The 17276-nt window shown below is 50.6% G+C and overlaps 1 protein-coding gene across 3 annotated transcripts in view; it reads left to right on the plus strand.

Annotated features, from left to right (window-relative positions):
* Window positions 1-3130: 3130 nt before the first annotated feature.
* LOC110569914 (guanine nucleotide-binding protein G(s) subunit alpha) overlaps window positions 3131-17276 on the plus strand; it is a 58874-nt gene continuing 44728 nt past the window's right edge. For 2 of the 3 annotated variants that reach the window (XM_021677878.1, XM_021677879.1), the window contains exon 1: window positions 3131-4976. In XM_021677878.1, the coding sequence (XP_021533553.1) occupies window positions 3131-4976 (1846 nt within the window). Of the gene's footprint in view, window positions 4977-5199; window positions 5320-17276 lie in introns of all 3 variants that reach the window. The other variant, XM_021677877.1, reaches the window with a different exon arrangement.

The raw sequence follows: 17276 nt of genomic DNA on the forward strand, positions 1-17276 counted from the left end.
CCCCCCATTGGCAAGCAAGGGCCCTACGCATCCATGCAGGCCCATCTGAAACGCTATTTTCCCCATCAAGACTTTCAGGGTCCCCCACCCCAACCCCAGGAGGGGGTCTTTCTTTCATTTTTATGTTCCTTATCTTTTAGGATGGAGGACTGGTATCTACCCAGCCTTTATCCCCTCAGTAGCTGCGCTCTCCAGGCAAAGGACCAAGATACCAAAAAGTGTTGAACAAAGGGGTCCCACATGCCCATGAGGATGTCAAACAAAGAGACCTTGTACCCATTCCTTAATGGACAGTGCTTGGGGACAGAGTCCAAGCGTAGTAGGCAAACGTCCCTTTGGGGCTCCAGACCCCAATGTCTACTGACCTTCTAGCTCGGCAGGGCGCAGCATCCCTGGGGCCTCAACTCCTTAGCCGTCTGGGACTGCTCCTCTGCATCGGGGCAGTAAGCCCTCTCTCTCCTCGGGGTCCTGGCTCTCTACCTCCAGGCCCTAGACATTTTCTTCCTCCTCGCCTGGCCTCAGCAGCGGTCCCCTCGGTCCGGTGGGTTTGCCCACCGCCACCAGCGACACCTAGGGTTGAGCCCTGACAGCCCCCGACCTTCCCTTCCAGCCTTGGTGACTTCTGGCTTCAGGAAGAGTGACCCCACGGCGCCAGCGGGCCTCGTGGCGTCCCAGGCCTGGCCGCCATACGCCCGCCCACCAGCAGCTTCCAGCCACCCCAGCAGCACAACCTCTTAGGGCGTTCCAACGCGGCGCCCCCTATTGGACCTCCCATTCATATCCGGTTTCCGGTCCGACGCCCCCTGCTCATTCGCCAGGCAACCTTGATTGGCGTGACCCCAGCCCAATGGCTGACCCAGCCCTGGGGTCGGAGGGGAGTGAGTTGACGGTCGCGACCCAGTTGGCCCATTCAGTGGATGCTCAAAGGGTTGAGCCATTGCGCGTGGGGATAGTTGGACAAAGTTTGGGCCAAAGTTCAGTGTTGGCATTTCCAAGTGTGTAGACGCATGGACCTGACATGATACGCCTTTGGGGGACCCCACACGTTGCCCAGAGTCCGACTTTGTCCGCTTTCCTCTGCAGCATGGCCACGTGGATGGTGGATGCGGGGCAGTGATGCGCCGTGGCTGTGGTCCCATCGTTCTAAGAGGGATGCGTTAGACTTAACGAGATTGAACGGTGCGTGGTTCACCCGCCTGAGGCTCGTAGATACAGCGATCCAAGCGGTGCTCCCGCTCGCCGCAGCCCACCCCTTTGTAGCACTTATCCTGCCATCTCTCTTACCCTCCGCCCACCAGGCGACCACCTGCCTGATGCCCGGATGCCTTGCACCTAAAGGTGGCTTGCAGGTCCGTGTCACCCGCTGGCGAGACAGACCTCATGCCCATGTCCCGGGTCGTACGTGACCCGCAAGCAGCAATTTTTTCCCGCGGCTCAAATCCCTCCGCAGACACCAGACCCCAGACCCAGAGCAGTGCGTGTGCACGCACCAAGCCCACCCAGGCGGTGCGGGTATTTTCCGCAGCCGACTCCAAGCCCCCACGAGCTTCTGTGACAGGAGCGCAGCCAGGCGACCGCTGGACTTGTGGCCGGGCTCAGTGCCGCCTCAGAGGGCTTTAGCAGTGGGGAAGTGAAGCGGCTGCCCTGGGATACCCATAGCGAAAGGAGAGGGGCTGGAAGGGGGCTGGTGGGGGGCTTGTGAGGAACTGGGGCCGCTGACCGACCGACCATGCAGCCGGCACCCAAGGCAGATAAGCGGCACATTATAGCCGCTGCCACCGGCGCGGCACGGTGTGTGTCTTTGGGTTCAGTGCGCACAGGCTTGTCCAGTCTCTGAGACCACGCTAAGCCGGCCATAAATCCCAACTGAAATCCCCTTAGCCCTTCCCCAGAACAGTAGGACCCCCGGAACTCTGAGGCCTGCACTGGATGGGGTCTCCGTGTGTGTCCCACACCGCCCCCCCGTTCGGTGCCGCGGCAACTACCGCTTCGAGGGTCTCCGTGGAATGTGCCCAAGACCCTCTTAATTCCCCTGCATCATTATCCACATAAACGGGGGAAACACTTGCCCGCGCCACCCTCAGCTACTGCGAGGACCCCCCAGAGTGTGGTGGGGATGGGGGACATTGAAGTGCTTTACGGGAGCCAGTCTCGGCAAGCCGGCAAACAAAAGCTGCAGAAGCGGCAGAAAGTACCCCAACGCATTTTAAAAAGAAATTATGTGCGCACACACGGCAGCCCCTTGCCCCTCTCCTCCTGTCCGCTCCGCCGGTGGGCTCACGACCACCTGTCGCATCCCCGCGCGCGCCCGCGCCCCCTTCCCACGCGCCCGAAGACTTGCACTCCGGACTTGGAGCTTAAGATGCGAGGCTGCCCAGGTCTGGGGGCTGCGGCTCAGGGGTTCAGGGGTATCCTGGGGTGATGAAACCCTCCTGCAGTTCCCCCCTCCCCCCCAGGAGAGTCATTTGGGTCTGGGAGGGAGGGTTTCAGCTCCTGCGCTCAAGCAGCCCGGGGCCCACGTCTTGCGTCACGTGTCCCACAACGCAGGAGAGCTCTCTCTCTCTCTCTCTCTCTGGCCAGGGGATAAGAGAGGAGAAAGACTCCAAATCAGTCAGGGAGAGGACTGGAAGGAGCCAAAACATCCCTGCGAGGCCTGCGCTCATCAGCCCCCTTACCCAAAGTCCCGGGCTGCCGGCGCCAGAATCCGGCTCCCGGAGCCGCCTCGGCACCGGGGCCGGCGTCCTCTGGTGGCAGAGAGCGAGCAGTACGAGCGATTTTCGGACCGAATCGGCACGCTCCTCAGATCCAAGCAGGCGGGGCTGCCCTGGAGCAGAGAGAGAGAGAGGAGGGGACAAGGGCAGGCCAAGGGGGGGGGGCAGGGGGCAGCCTGAGGGGATAAAAAGTGGCCAGGAAGGAGCCAAGACTCCACCAGCAACAATAGAGTTGCTTCCGCCACGGTCTTGGGTTTGAGGCCCTGAACCCCCAGACCTCAAGAGGGTTGGAAAGTGAGGTTGGAGAACTTTCTAGCTGGTACTTTGAATTTTTTTGAAAAAATTTTTTTCACCCTAGTTCGGTTGGGTGCTCCGGTTTACGGGGCCCCAAGTTTATTTTAAGAGTCCGCCACCGTGTTATGGGCGTGCGCAACTGCCTCGACGGCAATAATATGTCAGGACAACGCGATATCCCCCTTGAACTCGGGGAACAGCCCGAGCAACCATCTTTGGAGGCCCCAGGGGCAGCTGCCCCCAGTCCTGGGCCTGGCGCAGCCGAAGAGATGGAGACCGAACCGCCTCACAGCGAGCCCGTCCCCATCGAGAGTGAAGGCGAGGCCTGTGGACCCCCAGAGGTCTCCAGGCCCAACTTGCAGGACCTGGGCCAGGACGTCGAGGAAGCCAGAGCCCATGGAGGCTACAGCCCACCTCCTGAAGAAGCCATGCCCTTCGAGGTCGAGCAGCCCAGCTCAGGAGGCTTCTGGCCTACCCCGGAGCAGCCTGGAGACACCACTGGGGCCCGTGCAGGCCTTGAGGTCTTCAGCCAGGCGCTCATGGAGCCCGGAGCCTTCGGTGATGCCGGACCAGGCCTGGGAGGCTACAGCCCTCCACCTGAAGAAGCCATGCCCTTTGAGTTTGAGCAGCCTGCCCAGGGAGGTGGCAACCAGCCTGTCCTGCAGGTCTCAGACCTCGCTCCGGGAGGCCCAGGTGCGGGGGTCTTTAGCACTCCTTCCCAGGAGCCCCAAGCTCTCAGACCTGCAAACGCAGGCTTCAGAGGAGACCGCAGCCCTCCCCCTGAGGAGGCTATGCCATTTGAGTTTGATGGAGCAGCCTTTGGGGACGACAGCCCACCCCCTGGGCTCCCCCGAGCTATCCCACAAATCGACGGCGGCAGCGGCGGCCAGTCCGCGGCACCCGCGGTCCCGAGTGCGGTCCTCCTCGCTCCCGCCGCGAACGAGCCCCCCCTCTGGGTCCCAGGCGCCATCGGCAGCCCATCCCGAGAGGCTCTCAGATCTCCTCCACACTTCGCGGGCGACAGCCCCCCGATGGAGATCTCCGGACCCCCGCTCGAGGTTGGTAGCGCCCCCGTTGGGGTCGACGACGCTCCCGTCAACATGGACAGCCCCCCAATCGCGCTTGACGGCCCGCCCATCGAGGTCTCCCGAGCCCCAGTTAAGAGAGAGCGAGCAGAGGGAGAGAGACCCCCAGTTGAGGGAGAAGCAGCCGAGATGGAAGGAGGCTCAGCCGCCGCTGCTGCGGAGGGAGGAAAAGTCCCCTCTCCGGGGGACCGAGCCCCTGACGCCGGGGCCAAGCCTGCTTCTCCAGCCGCTGGGGCAGCCGTTGCCGCCCCTGACGCTCCAGCCGCCGGGGCAGCCGCTGCCGCCCCTGACGCTCCAGCCGCCGGGGCAGCCCCAGCCGCCCCTGATGCTCCAGCCGCCGGGGCAGCCGCTCCAGCCGCCCGGGCAGCCCCTGCCGCCCCTGCGTCTGGAGCCCGACCCAAGCTCCGCTTCCTCAGACCCCCTAGCCCCGAGATCCAGGCTGCCGATCCGCCTACTCCGCAGCCTACTCGCGCATTTGCCTGGCGGGGCAGGTCTGGCCGCAGTCGCGACGACGATGAGGGGTCGGTCAGCAGCGACGACGACCACAGCAGCGATGAGTCCGACGATGGGACCTCCGGATGCCGCCGCTGGCTGCAGCCCCGGCGAAATCGCCGCCGCCGAAAGCCCCGGCGCAACTTGCTCCGCAACTTCCTCATGCAGGCCTTCGGGGGCTGCTTCGGCCGATCTGAGAGCCCCCAGCCCAAAGCCTCGCACAGCCCCAAGGTCAAGAAGATTCCTCTGGCGGAGAAGCGCAGACAGATGCGCAAGGAAGCCCTGGAGAAGCGCGCCCAGAAGCGCGCAGAGAAGAAACGCAGCAAGCTCATCGACAAACAACTCCAGGAGGAAAAGATGGGGTACATGTGTACGCACCGCCTGCTGCTTCTAGGTAATGCGGCGGACTCTGCCCGCGGGGAGCAGGGCCGCCGGGGGACCCCGGGAGGGGGTGGCAGGGCTGCCCGGTGGAGCTCAGGGCCTGGCAGCGGGAGGAGGGTGTCCAGGCCGAGGCGGGAAGAGACTGCTAGAAAGTTCCAGCCAGGGGCCCTAACTTTGCCCTGGGAGCGGGAGGGGGCCTCGGTTGGGCTTGGGTGGCCGAAGTATGTGCCCTCCAGGGAGAAAAGTGGTGCCGAGCAACACTGAGGGTCGTTTCCGGCTGGACAAGCCAGCGCCAGCGACCGTAAGATGCCCCCGAGTCCTGGGGTGGGGGCCGGCAAGAAAGGCGGGGGCTTCAGGTGAGCCAGGAACTGCCGGGGAGGGGCCCCGGGGTTCCCCAGGCTAGGCCGGTTGGGGCCGTGGTGGGCTGGGGTCGTTGGGGAAGGTGCGCCCCCGCCTCGCCTGGCACTGCTGCTTGGACTCAGACAGCTTGTCGTTGGTGTGTGTTGGTGTCCATATTGTGTCCGCCTGTGCATGGTATGCTCAAGTGTCCCCCAGTTCCCATCCCTGGCACCCCCAGATTACCCGCCGACTGTGTACTCGTACTGGGGAACGGGCTGTCTTGTGTTTTGCGCCATGGCGCGGGCAAAAACTTTCCGTGTTTGCACACTCTTGGTGGTACCTTGTACGCTGGCGCTCTGCAGCGGGCGGCGCGGAAAATGCGGAGGAGAAGCTGGTGGGACATTTTGGGGAGTGTGTTGGGCCACTGGCGCGGGGGAGAGGGGGCCGCCTCTCGCTGGCCTCCATAACCTTTTTTCTGTATGTCTTTCTCTCTTTTTTCCCTTTGCGCTAAGCGTTTCCTCACTTCTCATTCGTTCGCCAAACCCTCCCGCCTTTACGGTTGAAAAACCAGACACTCAGGTATCTGGGGCGTCGGGGCTACACACGTAAAGTTCAGTATTCTGCACACACTCAGCTCACCTGGTGGGGGGATGGAGGGAGGAGGGGGAAAAAAAACCCCACTTAATCTGCTACAGGCAGGTCTGGATCTAAACCTACACGGGGCTGGGTCCAAGAGGGTGGGCGTGGCTGTGTTTAAAAAATATGAAATAATTTTTTTCCTAGGGAAGAGCCGAGGTAAGCCAATCATTTACGCTTTTACAAAGAGTACAGTAGGAGGGGCTTGGTTTAAAAAAGACTGTTATGCGTTGGGAGTGTAATGCTGTCTTGTCTTCGAAACGCAATTAAAATAAAAAATTTTAAAAATGTTTCCAGTGTATTTTAAGTATATGGACGAAATGTGGTAAAACTGTGACTATGACTTGTGAAATATGTAAATGTTTGCATGTGAATCTTTTCAAGCAGCTTTAGCTGGGGGCAGAGAGGATCAAAGGTAAGATCCTCTGCGAATGGACTTGGGATACCAAGAAATTAAAAAGGTCTTGTGTTCATAACCACATCGGGTACGTTTGGCGGCCCTCCGCCTTCCCCTCCTTCTCTCTTCATCTTTCCCACCTTTGAGTGTCCCCTCGCCCCTCTAGGACTCTCCCACACACACACAAGTCCCTCCTCCCCATCTCCCCACCTCTGTGGCCCTTCCCACACCCCCCACTTCCCCTCTTCCAGCCTCACCTTGGCTCCCAGCTGAGGCACTGGCTCCTTGCGCCACACACAGTCCATCAGAGCAGTTAGTAAGGGTCTGACTGTGTGGCTTGAATGCAAATTTCAAAAGTGAAGCTCCACAATCTTAATTTCTTTATTTTATTCTCTAAGACCTTTCAAGGGATTTAAAGATCACAATTTCTAAAGCTGGGCTACGTTTGTTGGCGAAATATTTTATAATGTGTGATGCTTTTTAGTAATGACATTATGGACAATAACTATTGGCTTCTGTGACATGTGTGTCTTTCACAAGTCACAGTTTTAAACATGGTAGTCATTTTAGTGCCACCCATCCAGGGAAATAATGACGTCATCATTTTCCCAATCACATATAGAAGGGATGCAGTTTTAAATTTGGGATGTCCCAACTGTACTAATAGCCAGAGCCTTAGATGACAACACGCTGTTCTCCCGCAGACAACTGGTTTTGCTGTAACAGTCCCATTTCAATATTCTGAGCTTAGCTCTGGGAAGCTGGCCTCTGATGGGGAGGGGACACACGTGGGTACAGACAGGGAGCCAGGTGACAGTGTCCACTGGACCCCTAGTTGGCAGTGTCCCTTACTTGCTGGGTCCTCTATTCTGGGGGGGGGTTGGGGTGGAAAGCACAGTCCACTTAAATCAGGACTGGAGGCTTAAAACCATAGATTATGCCCACCCTGCAGCAAACTGTCAGTCCATGTCTGGGGCCAAGCCTTAGGAATATTAGAAGTTTACCTTGCTCACCCTTGTTTTGTATCGAGGGTGCAAAATTAACCGTAATAAAAGGAAATTTGCTGGGGTCATCCCACAGTGGTCCTGACTCTGCTCTCAGGGAGTCAACTGGCCAAGAAGACCAAACCCCAGGCCACATCAGACACAAGCCTGAACTAGGACAGCCTGTGTTACCTGCTGCCATAATGCAGTTTGTCGAAACGGCTCATTTCTGACCAGCCTTCATTTGGCCAAAGTGACAAGAGAGGTACCCCATCTGGGTCTGAGTTACTGATTGGGGGAGGGTGGGCAGGAAGGAAGGATAAGGACTTACATTTAGGACAAGATCTCTTACTAACAGTCTAACATAAAACAAGACATCCATATATTCCTACCACTGAAAACGCAGGTCAAAAGAGCATCCTTTCATATGGTTACAAATTTGTGACATGCACACTCATCTGTTGCTTTACAACTGTGTGTGTGTGTGTGTGTGTGTGTGTATACTATTTCCATTTCTATTGCCCAAACAGTTTAACCATATTAGAGGGATTTTTTTTTTAAAGGAGATAGGTAATAACATGACTAAAATTCTAGAATATGTAAGAGATGAAGACTTTTTTTAATTTGACACTATTCAATAATAGACTATTTCCATGTTTTTGGAAACCCAATTTGGGTATGATTCCCCCATTTTTTTAAGACTTGAAGGGGCATGTAGATTAGAATTTTTTAGTATCTGCTACATTTTATTAAAAGTGTGCAGGCAAATGCTATAGATAATAATGGCCATCCTGTCATGATACTTTATTTATACAGTGAATCTCAATTAATTGTATGATAATTTATTTATGCCACCAGGTACAACAGTGATGCATTGCATCCCATCATGCAGAGGGCCTTTTTTTTTTTCTTCTTCTTCTTTAGTACAGCCATTTTTCCTTATTCGGAATGCCACCACAGAGCTTTTTGGTGCAGTGGGGAGGGCATAGCTTATCAGGCCACCAGATCTTTAGAATTAAGAGAGACTTTTGTGATTTTCCCTATCTGTCTCCCCAGTAGTATTTTATGCCTCTTGAAGGCCAAAATTCTTTCCTGCCTTTTAAAATACAATTTCCCATAGATTTCTCTCAAAAAAGAAATGTTTTCTATACAAGTAGGTTCATTTTTATAATTTGCCCACATTATGTCTATCATGGGAAATTGGTATTAGGCAAAGAAAAGTGGGTCCCTGGGCTTTTTGCACACCCCCTCCTGACTTGAAAGGGATAGCCTCCCTGCCTTCAGGTATTAGTAACCAGTAATAGTAATGATCACGCATAGTGATACCACATTCTTATTGTAGTTTTAAAAGCCTTTCATCTAAGTCACATTTGTCCTTTGAAACAGCCTTGGGCAATAAAAATGTGGTAGGACCCCATGTCATAGGCAAATAAACCAAAAGCTCAGAGATGAAATGTCAGGGACTTTTGCTCAAAGACTGCAAGGTAAGTGAAGGAATCAAAAGTTTCTAATTCAGATAAGACAGTGCTTAACAAAAAATGTGGTAATAAGCGATGAAGTATTATTTAAATGTAAAGCATGATTGTGCGTGTGCTGTGTGCTCTTCAAATCCCTTGTCAAATGACAGGTGTCTAGCAGTCTTCTGCTTTCTGAAAGATAGCCAAACCCAACAGATCTCCGGTTATAAATGTCCATTGAGTGTACATGACATGTGAGCTCCCCCATCTCTGAGATACCTGTCATCGCTACGGTGGTATTTGGTTTCCACATTTGCTTTAACTCATCTGCCAACACTGCAGTCTTAGTTTGTTTATTGGACTTTGTTCTTTTTCAGCTGCAGGTTTCCTTTAGGATCCTCTGTGGTTTTCTTTAGTGGGGTCTAAAGCTTTTCTTACTCAGAGTTCCACCAAAAAAAATAATAATAATAATAATTAACAATAATACTAAAAAGTGGGCTTCAGTGCCTAGCTCCCTATATTTACAGTGTTAGAGAAGCAGACTGCTTAAAATCCTGGCCTGGATCTAATAACCCTATTAAAATAACTCTTGTTTTAATATTCTTCATAGTGATTTTTTTTTTTAAGTATTCCTTACTTTTAGTTGGGGCTTAATTCCTACTTAGCAAAAGTTAGTGCATGGTCTTAGAAATCATGTTTGACTTTTATGCAGGAATGTTGGTATTAAGCAAAAAAAAAAAAAAAAAGTATATTTTTTAAGAGAAGGTAGCCTAATTGCCTCGATTTGAAATTCCTCATACTGTCATTCCTCTACTTCTTTTCAGAGTCCTTTTCCCCACCAAATAAAACTCACCCTCACCCCCAGCAAAATTGTGGCATTCCAATGCTTCTACATAAAGGAACTTTCAGGAGGCACAGAAATAGCCTTTCATTCAATAGAATTAAAATTGGTTTCTACACTTCTTGGTTTCTTTAACTGGTGGCAGAGGTGTTCTTTCCAAACCCACCTTGTGCGTCCTGGGGTTCCTAGTGGAATGTGAAATTAACATGCCACTTGTCCATTTCAAAATCAAATTTCTCAGGAAGATTCACAGTTTTCAAAATAGGGAGGGCTGGGCTGATAGGACAAGATTGCCCCCCACCAAGTGAAACAGTCAAGCATTGGTCAGTCTAATAATTAGCCCTCCCCAGCCCTGGTGTCCCCCAGTAACAGGGACTCTGAGACTAAGGCTCTGTTGACACCCTCCTTAACAAATTTTCCTGAATTACACTGGAAAGGGGTTTTGTTGCATCAGGTTCCTATTCTGGCCTGTGGTTACCCTGGGCATGAGATCTTGCCTCTTCAGGGACGGAGGAGAATCAGCCTGAGTCTGTCTCTCCTTGAGAGCCCTGCTGAAGAATCAACAAATCCTCAGTGGCCTTTCTAAAAGGACAGGTGGGATGCCCCAGATACAAAGTACCATGGGGGTAGGCCAGGGAGCCTCTGAATGAGGAAGAGGAGGGGCATTTCTGGAAGAATCAGAGGTAGACATGTCATTTTTCCGTGACTCCTCTAAAAAGAGGACCAGATACAGAAGTGAAGTTACCCTCTAGAAATTCTCAGCCCTGTGCCTAGCACGGGCAAGTGCCCAATAAATGGTAACCATTGTTTCTAGAAATTCTCTTAGACTTTTCTCTCCCTGCTCCAAGTAAGATTTTGGGGTTTTTGTTTGTTTTCTGTATTCACCATGAGACTGTTAACTTGTAAATTCTAAAAGTACTAGGCACCCATTCTTTCGCTACGTTTCAGAGTACACTCTTTGTACATACTTTATAAATAAAGGTCAGCTCCAACAGGAGACAGATGACACCTTGCCAAATTTAGTGTTGGGTGAAGTCACTCTCAGGTGAGTGACCTGACCAAGAGAAGATGAGGAGAGACCCTGTTTTTACTTGTCCTGAAAAAGTTTCCCCCATCCCCCTTTCCTATCCCCCACCCCCCCACCTCCTTCTCTTTTTATTATTTATGTTATCCTCCAATCTATAAACCAACTCCGTACTGTGGTTGAACCCAGGGACCTGAGCGTAGATTGTTGGATGTTTACTACACATACAAAAAAGAAAAAAAAAAAAGATTGTTTTTAGTCTCCCTTCCGACAGCCAGATGATGAAGCAGGCCAGGTGGTGGGAACTGAAGATGAGACCTCCAAGAATGAGGTAAGAACAACAAGAAAAAGCAATGCTTGACGTTTAATTATTGTTGATCATCACACGCTCATTTGGGACCCAGGATGCTCTGGTCTCTGACAAACAGTGAGCACACAGGTGCCCACCTTTCACGTTAGAATTACCAGCGGGTGGCTCGTGCAGGAACTGGGCGCTGTAACATGGGAAGAATGTTAGGGAACTGCTCTGTGACAGAGTCATGAAAATGAAGGGAGTGTGCCTCTGTTGTACTCGCTTAGAGGGAAAATCCCAAATTGCACTGCAGAGTAATTTGTTAAACCTCAGGAGAATTCGGGAGCCTTTGACTCGTGGAGCTCTGCCCACAGAACTTGAACATTAGATCTTACTAAATGCTTCTTAATGATTCAGTTTGGGGCGAGGAGAGAGGTGTATAAATTGTTATCTGATCCCAGACTTATTATGAGTCAGTCAGCGTTTCCGACGTTGTCACGCACATTTGGTGTGTGGGACAGGGTAAGTACCTTAAACTGCCTTTAATGAGCTGATAATGGGAAGGAAGATCTCTTGCACCCACTTCCTAAGGAGTGCCGTGATCCGGCTCCCCATCCCCGCTAGACCACAGTTGAGTCTAACCGGGAGGCCGGGGGCACCCAGAGGCAGCCCCTTGATTGACACACCTCTCGCCTCCCCCGGTCAACAGACCCTGTCACCTCCTTCCTCGTTTCTAATTATGAAATAGAACAGTTTTTCCTTTCATCAAACCAATGGCTAGTGTGCAGATGACTATGAAGGGATTTTTTTTTATTATTATTATTCTTATAGGAAGGCTGTATTCAGGTAAGTTTGCAGGATTTTTGAAAAGAAAGACTAATGCTCATCCTAATTAATGCCCCCAAACTGAAGTCAGGTGGCAATGCCACCCTGAGTCCAGGGCCAAGAAGGCCTGTTTCACCGGCCTGGGTCCAACTGAAAATGATGAAAACCCCCAACCTGTCGGGAGTAGATGGTGTTACTTAGGAAGGGTCTGGGTACTTAAATGCCTGGGACCATGTGAACACATCCTTTTCAATCTTCTCGTCTATGGTAATTCCTAAGCATCCGAAGGACTTAAGCAAAAGCCTGCGAGGTCCTTGTTTATAAAATGTGAAACCTTATTTGTCATCAGTCCCTTGAGGTTTTTTTTTGGCCTTTCTGAGCTTCTCGGATAGTAGAAAGTGTCCATCTTAATTCCTTACAGCCTCTGTTTATATGGGTCCATTAGGCCTACGAGATGTGTAATTAACATATTAATAAAATCATATCATCCGTCATTCAGGGGTCCTTCCGCCCACTGCCCCCACAGGTGTGAATGTTTTGATGACTGACGTTAGTAGGGCCCAGAGATGGTGAAGGTGAGTTGATATTTCAGGTGGCCACTAGATGGTGAGACGGTGTAAGGCAGAAAAAAGGTGTCCCATCTATGATTAAATGAGAGGGAAGGGCACAGGGAGCAGGGGTGGATAGGGTCCTGCTCCACTTTCACCCCCACCCGCACCCCAGGACAAAGCCCACATCTCATAGGCCCCAAAGCTTTATTCGAACCCAGCCTTTTGTTTGTAAGCTGTGACATCTCCCTGTTGGTTAGGCGGTGGGATTTTGGGGGCCTTTTAGGGGCCCTGTCTAACGCGAGAGTCCTCCGTAATAGTTCTGCTGTTTTGTCGTGGAAGCTGTCCGTTAGCAGCACTCTATATAGATGACTAGCAGCATCCCTGACCTCTGCCTCCCGGATGCCCATCTCTCGCCCTCACACACACATCCCACCCCCCCCACCACTAGGTACACACACAGTGCGACAGTCAGAACTGTGTCCCCTGGGGGACAGCAACATCCCCAGTTGATAACTTACTGCCCTAGCATTATCAATATCAAATTCTGGGGAAGATTGAGATCACACGTGTCATAACTTGAGCACCTTAAAAAGAAAAGATATCTTCAGAGAGAAAGGTTATTGACTCCAGTTACTAATAACCAGTCAGAGATGTTTGCCGCCGTGGAGGCGACCCTGCGTTCTTGGTTAGAAGTAATTTCCAAAAAATCGCAGAAGAGAAGGTGACTCAGATGACCCTAAATAGAATAGAAAAGGGAATTATTCCAGGGAAGTAAGTAATGAATTGGTCAAAGACTCTGATTAACGAAGTCAGTCCCATAGCTAATCAATGGGCCAGGATAAATCAAGGCTTAAATAGATTTTAACCCTTACGTGATTATCTCTACCACTTACAGGTTCTTTTGTAGCAGGCTGGGGATTCTCCCTCTGTCTGGTGTGTACTAAATTAATTCACTCTGCGGTGCAGAGAAGGATGCTGGGATAATCGGAACTGGGACTCAGATAACTGTTAATATAGCAGCACTGGGTTTGCGTGTGTCCCACCAAACATTAACGGAGCCTTTAATTGGTAGTGTGTGCACACACACAAGGATGTAGGCTCTTAGTCCCAGGTCCACAGGGGCCAGCCCAGCTGCATGGAAGTGACCCATAACCTTTAGCAACTGATATTTCAAGGCAGAAAGTTACCTTGTGGGGTGGTGGGGTCCCACGGAAGGAATGCCTCTGAATGACTACCTGAGAAAGGTAAAATAAGATCTTTTAGAAATAAAGCATAGTCGTGTCAGAAGTCATAATCCAAGGACGTTTCCTGATCAAGAGTCTTGCACTTGGTCTTGGATAAGGTGGTAAACGCCCCCTCCTCCATCTTAGGGTAGAATCTATAACGCGCATTTCTTGTAATAATCATAACAAGACTAAATCATGATTTTATTTTTAAACCGGGGCCTGACCTTCCCGCCCCAACCTTGCACCTAAACAGCCTCTCCCCCAGGTAATCGTTATAGAAGAAGACTTTATTGCTTCTTTATTGTATTTTGAGCTCGACACATTTATATTCTTGCCCCCATCTGGTCTTTCGATAGAGCTGTTAGATCTTATAGATTCATCAGATTGAATTTTTCTTAAGCAAAGTGGTTTTTTTTTTCTTCCCTTAAAGTGTTTGGAATTTGTGATCTTTGTTAATCACAAAGTCTAGAAGGAAAAAAAAAAGTAAGAGAATAACTACTTTCCACCCCCAGCCATCTATATGAATTTAAATACTTTTGCTTTTATTATTAGGATTACTTTAGGGTGAGGGGTAGAAAGTGATTGGTAGTTTGATACATTATATATCGGATATGTAAATTTAAAAATATCATTTTTTTATGTGTTTCGAGTTTGGCTAAGTGAAGTGCCCCTAACTAACATATCCTTATTGCAGAATCCTCGAAATTACCCAAGGCATGTTTTTTGAATGTTGATTTTGACATTTTGCCTGGGACCAAGTACAACATCTTTCCAAGGAAATACTTAGAAGACTCCGGGCAGAACCCAAAACAAATGCCAGACATTAGGGGAAAATTTTTTAAAGTTGGGTTGCCAGAAAACTAATAGCTATTTATAATTAAACATTTGTGTGTGATTTCATTTCTTCCTTTTTGCTGCTAAATGGGAAGGATATTAGATCATTTTGTTTTACAAATGACCAGGGCTGGTTTTAAGATGGACACTTGAAGGAAGGTTCCCCTTTCCAAGTGGGAGTCTTTGGAAATTTTCCTGATGGGATCCAGTCATTCTGGAGCACTCTTAGGAAATCATTTATCGTGGGGTGGTTTGGCAAAGGGTGAGCGTATGGTGATTATTCCTTGCTGTCTTCCTGCATTGCCCTGATGGGGGAGAGAGTCTGATCTGATGGGAGAGGGGGTGGGCAGAGGATCCCCAACTTTTCTGGAGGGTTCTAGGAGAGTGGAAAGAGAGCATTGGCTTAGGCGTTAGGGGGGTTTCTCATTCCTGGGACGCTGGTGGTTTCTAGTGCTCTATTCAAGGATCCCATGAATTTGCCAAGTGACATCCAGAAAGGTGATTCTTTAAAGTGTTGACGAGCCTTCATTTTGTGATGATTCTGCAAGAGTAGTCCTGAGGTCCTGCCATGGTCAAGGGAGGGACTTAAATTTGATGGGTGGTCCAAGAGAAAGCCAGACTGTATCTCTGTGTCCAACTTGAGGTATATAAAGAGGTAATGAGTGACCCAAGGTGGGGGGGTGGGCGGGGCTTGAGAAAAGGATTCTGGGTAGAGTACATCAAAACCCTTGCAGAGGTCTTATCCAGAGACTTAAGTTGACAGGTGGCAGAGGGCTCATTTTTCTTTTTCTTTCTGATCTTAAAACCTTGATTCCCCAGAGGTGGTGGGGAGGGGTGTCCGACTTCAGATATGAAAGCAGGCTCAAAATTGGGAGTTGATCTTTCATCCTGCAGGAAGAAGGGGTCAAGGAGAAGACCATCGGGGCTTGTCCTGTCCCTGCAGAGGTCTGCCCAGCTCAGAAATGGGAGCAGAAATCAACCTTCTAGGGAATTCTTATTCCCTTCTTGCTTTCCTTTTCTTTCCCCTCTATTTTGAGATTTTTTTTTAACAATTAGATTATTATTTTAGGGGGCCTCGGAGCAGGAAATAGCTTGTTTTTAGGGAAAGAGGTGAGATTCCCCAACTGTTTGGGGCTGGGAAATAGAAACAGTAAAATAAAGCAAGGCTGTTCAGAGCTGGCTGGCAGATGGCGCTCGGCTTTTACTGTTGGGAGCCTGCCTTTTCAAAACTCACCGCGTGCTCCGCCTTAGGCAGGACTCTGCATCCCCCTCCGCTAATCCTCTTTCTCAGGGACACAGCCCCCACCCCCAAAGCCTAGGGGATAGTTTTAAAGATTTTTCAGTTGAACAATTGATTTCTGAGGACAAATCCTGTCGCTTTTAACTAGTGGCTCTAGAGACCTTAGCCGGTGCGGAAAAACACACTATCACAGTGACCTCCAAATTCCTAACCCACGTGTGTGCCATGGGTCTTGGGGGAAACAGCTCCGAGACCTTGGGCAAATCTAACTGGGTCCCAGTTTCCCTCATCTGAAAAATGAGAGGGATGTCCTCCTCACTTTAAAACTTTAGTTCTCTTGTAAAAAGTTTAGCACAGGTATGCTACCCCACCCCCCACCCCCCATACACACACCCTGCCTTTAAAGAATCCTTTCCAAAATGGCAGACTGTATAGGAAATTTTAGGCCTATTTGTTGTCCTTTGGTAAATAATAATTTCTGGGTACCCATTGCTGGGAGAGTCCTTACAGGAAGCAGAGGAGAGTGGTGCATCTTTCCTACCCCAGTCAAGGGCTAGAAAAGAGATTCAGAGGTGGGCGGAGGTCCCTCTTCTACCTGGGAAACCCAAGGAGCCTTCCTGGAGGAGTTAGCATTTGAGACAATATGGGAAGATAGAAGAAGATGAGGGAGTAGAATTTGGGATGGAAGCTCAGTGCTTTCTTACAAGAGAACGTACTGGCTGATGATGAATTCCTGTTGTTGTTTTTTTTTGTTTTTGTTTTTCACTTACGAGGGTGTCCTTGGGTTTTTCAGGGTCTCTGAGATTTCAGGGTTGGCTTTAGTTTTTTCCCCTATCAGCACCCCGCTACTCTTCTGTGCCACAAACCCACAATGCACTGAGGACATTCTTGTTGATGAAGAGCCTTCCCTGACTAAGGGTGGGACCCCCACCTTTCACCTCAGGATGTGGGGCAGGTCACCTCTGCCGTCTTTAGGCCAAGTTTCTGTGGAGGGGAGGCTAGCTCTGACAACGTCTGGGGCCAGGTTCCCTGGTTCTGAAAAGAACAGGCACCCTTTTGCCATTTCCTTCCACCCCTGTTCCCTCCCTCCCTGCAGTAGCTGCAAATCATGAGGTCATCCATCTGAGAAGGGCCACGTGAGCTTCTCATGGGAGGCCCTACTGAGCCCTGTAATGGGAATTCATTCCTTCCCAGGAAAACTTATCTTCCATACACCATTCCTAGATACGTTCCCCTCTTTTATAGTTGAAAAGTTAAAAGAACTGAATAAAATGCATTAATTTCAGGCAAAAGCTTCCCCCACCCTGCTATTAAAATTCTTTTAAGTTAACAAAGTTTATTCCAACATTCCTGTCTTAAGCCCATAATCTTCTGGGGCTTCTTTAAAGCCTTGCTCGCTCTTTTTTTCTGCCTACACCTCCCAACTTATAGCCCCGAACCTTGGCCAAGGCAAGTGGCCATGGAAGCCCCCGGGGGTGTGACTCAGGATTTGGAGGGTACTGGGGAATGGGACAGGTGGGCTGCCCCTGTTTAGAACACCTTTTGGGGGCCAGTAGAGCTCCTCTCCCACCAGAGGTCAGCAGAGAGCTCAGAATGGCTTTGCCCGCTCGCAGGAAGTGGGATCACTTAGAATTCTCTAGATGGAATGTAGGAAGCCCTAACGGAAAA

The sequence above is a fragment of the Neomonachus schauinslandi genome, chromosome 10 (genome assembly GCF_002201575.2).
Source record: "Neomonachus schauinslandi chromosome 10, ASM220157v2, whole genome shotgun sequence".
In the NCBI taxonomy this organism is placed as follows: Eukaryota; Metazoa; Chordata; class Mammalia; order Carnivora; family Phocidae; genus Neomonachus; species Neomonachus schauinslandi.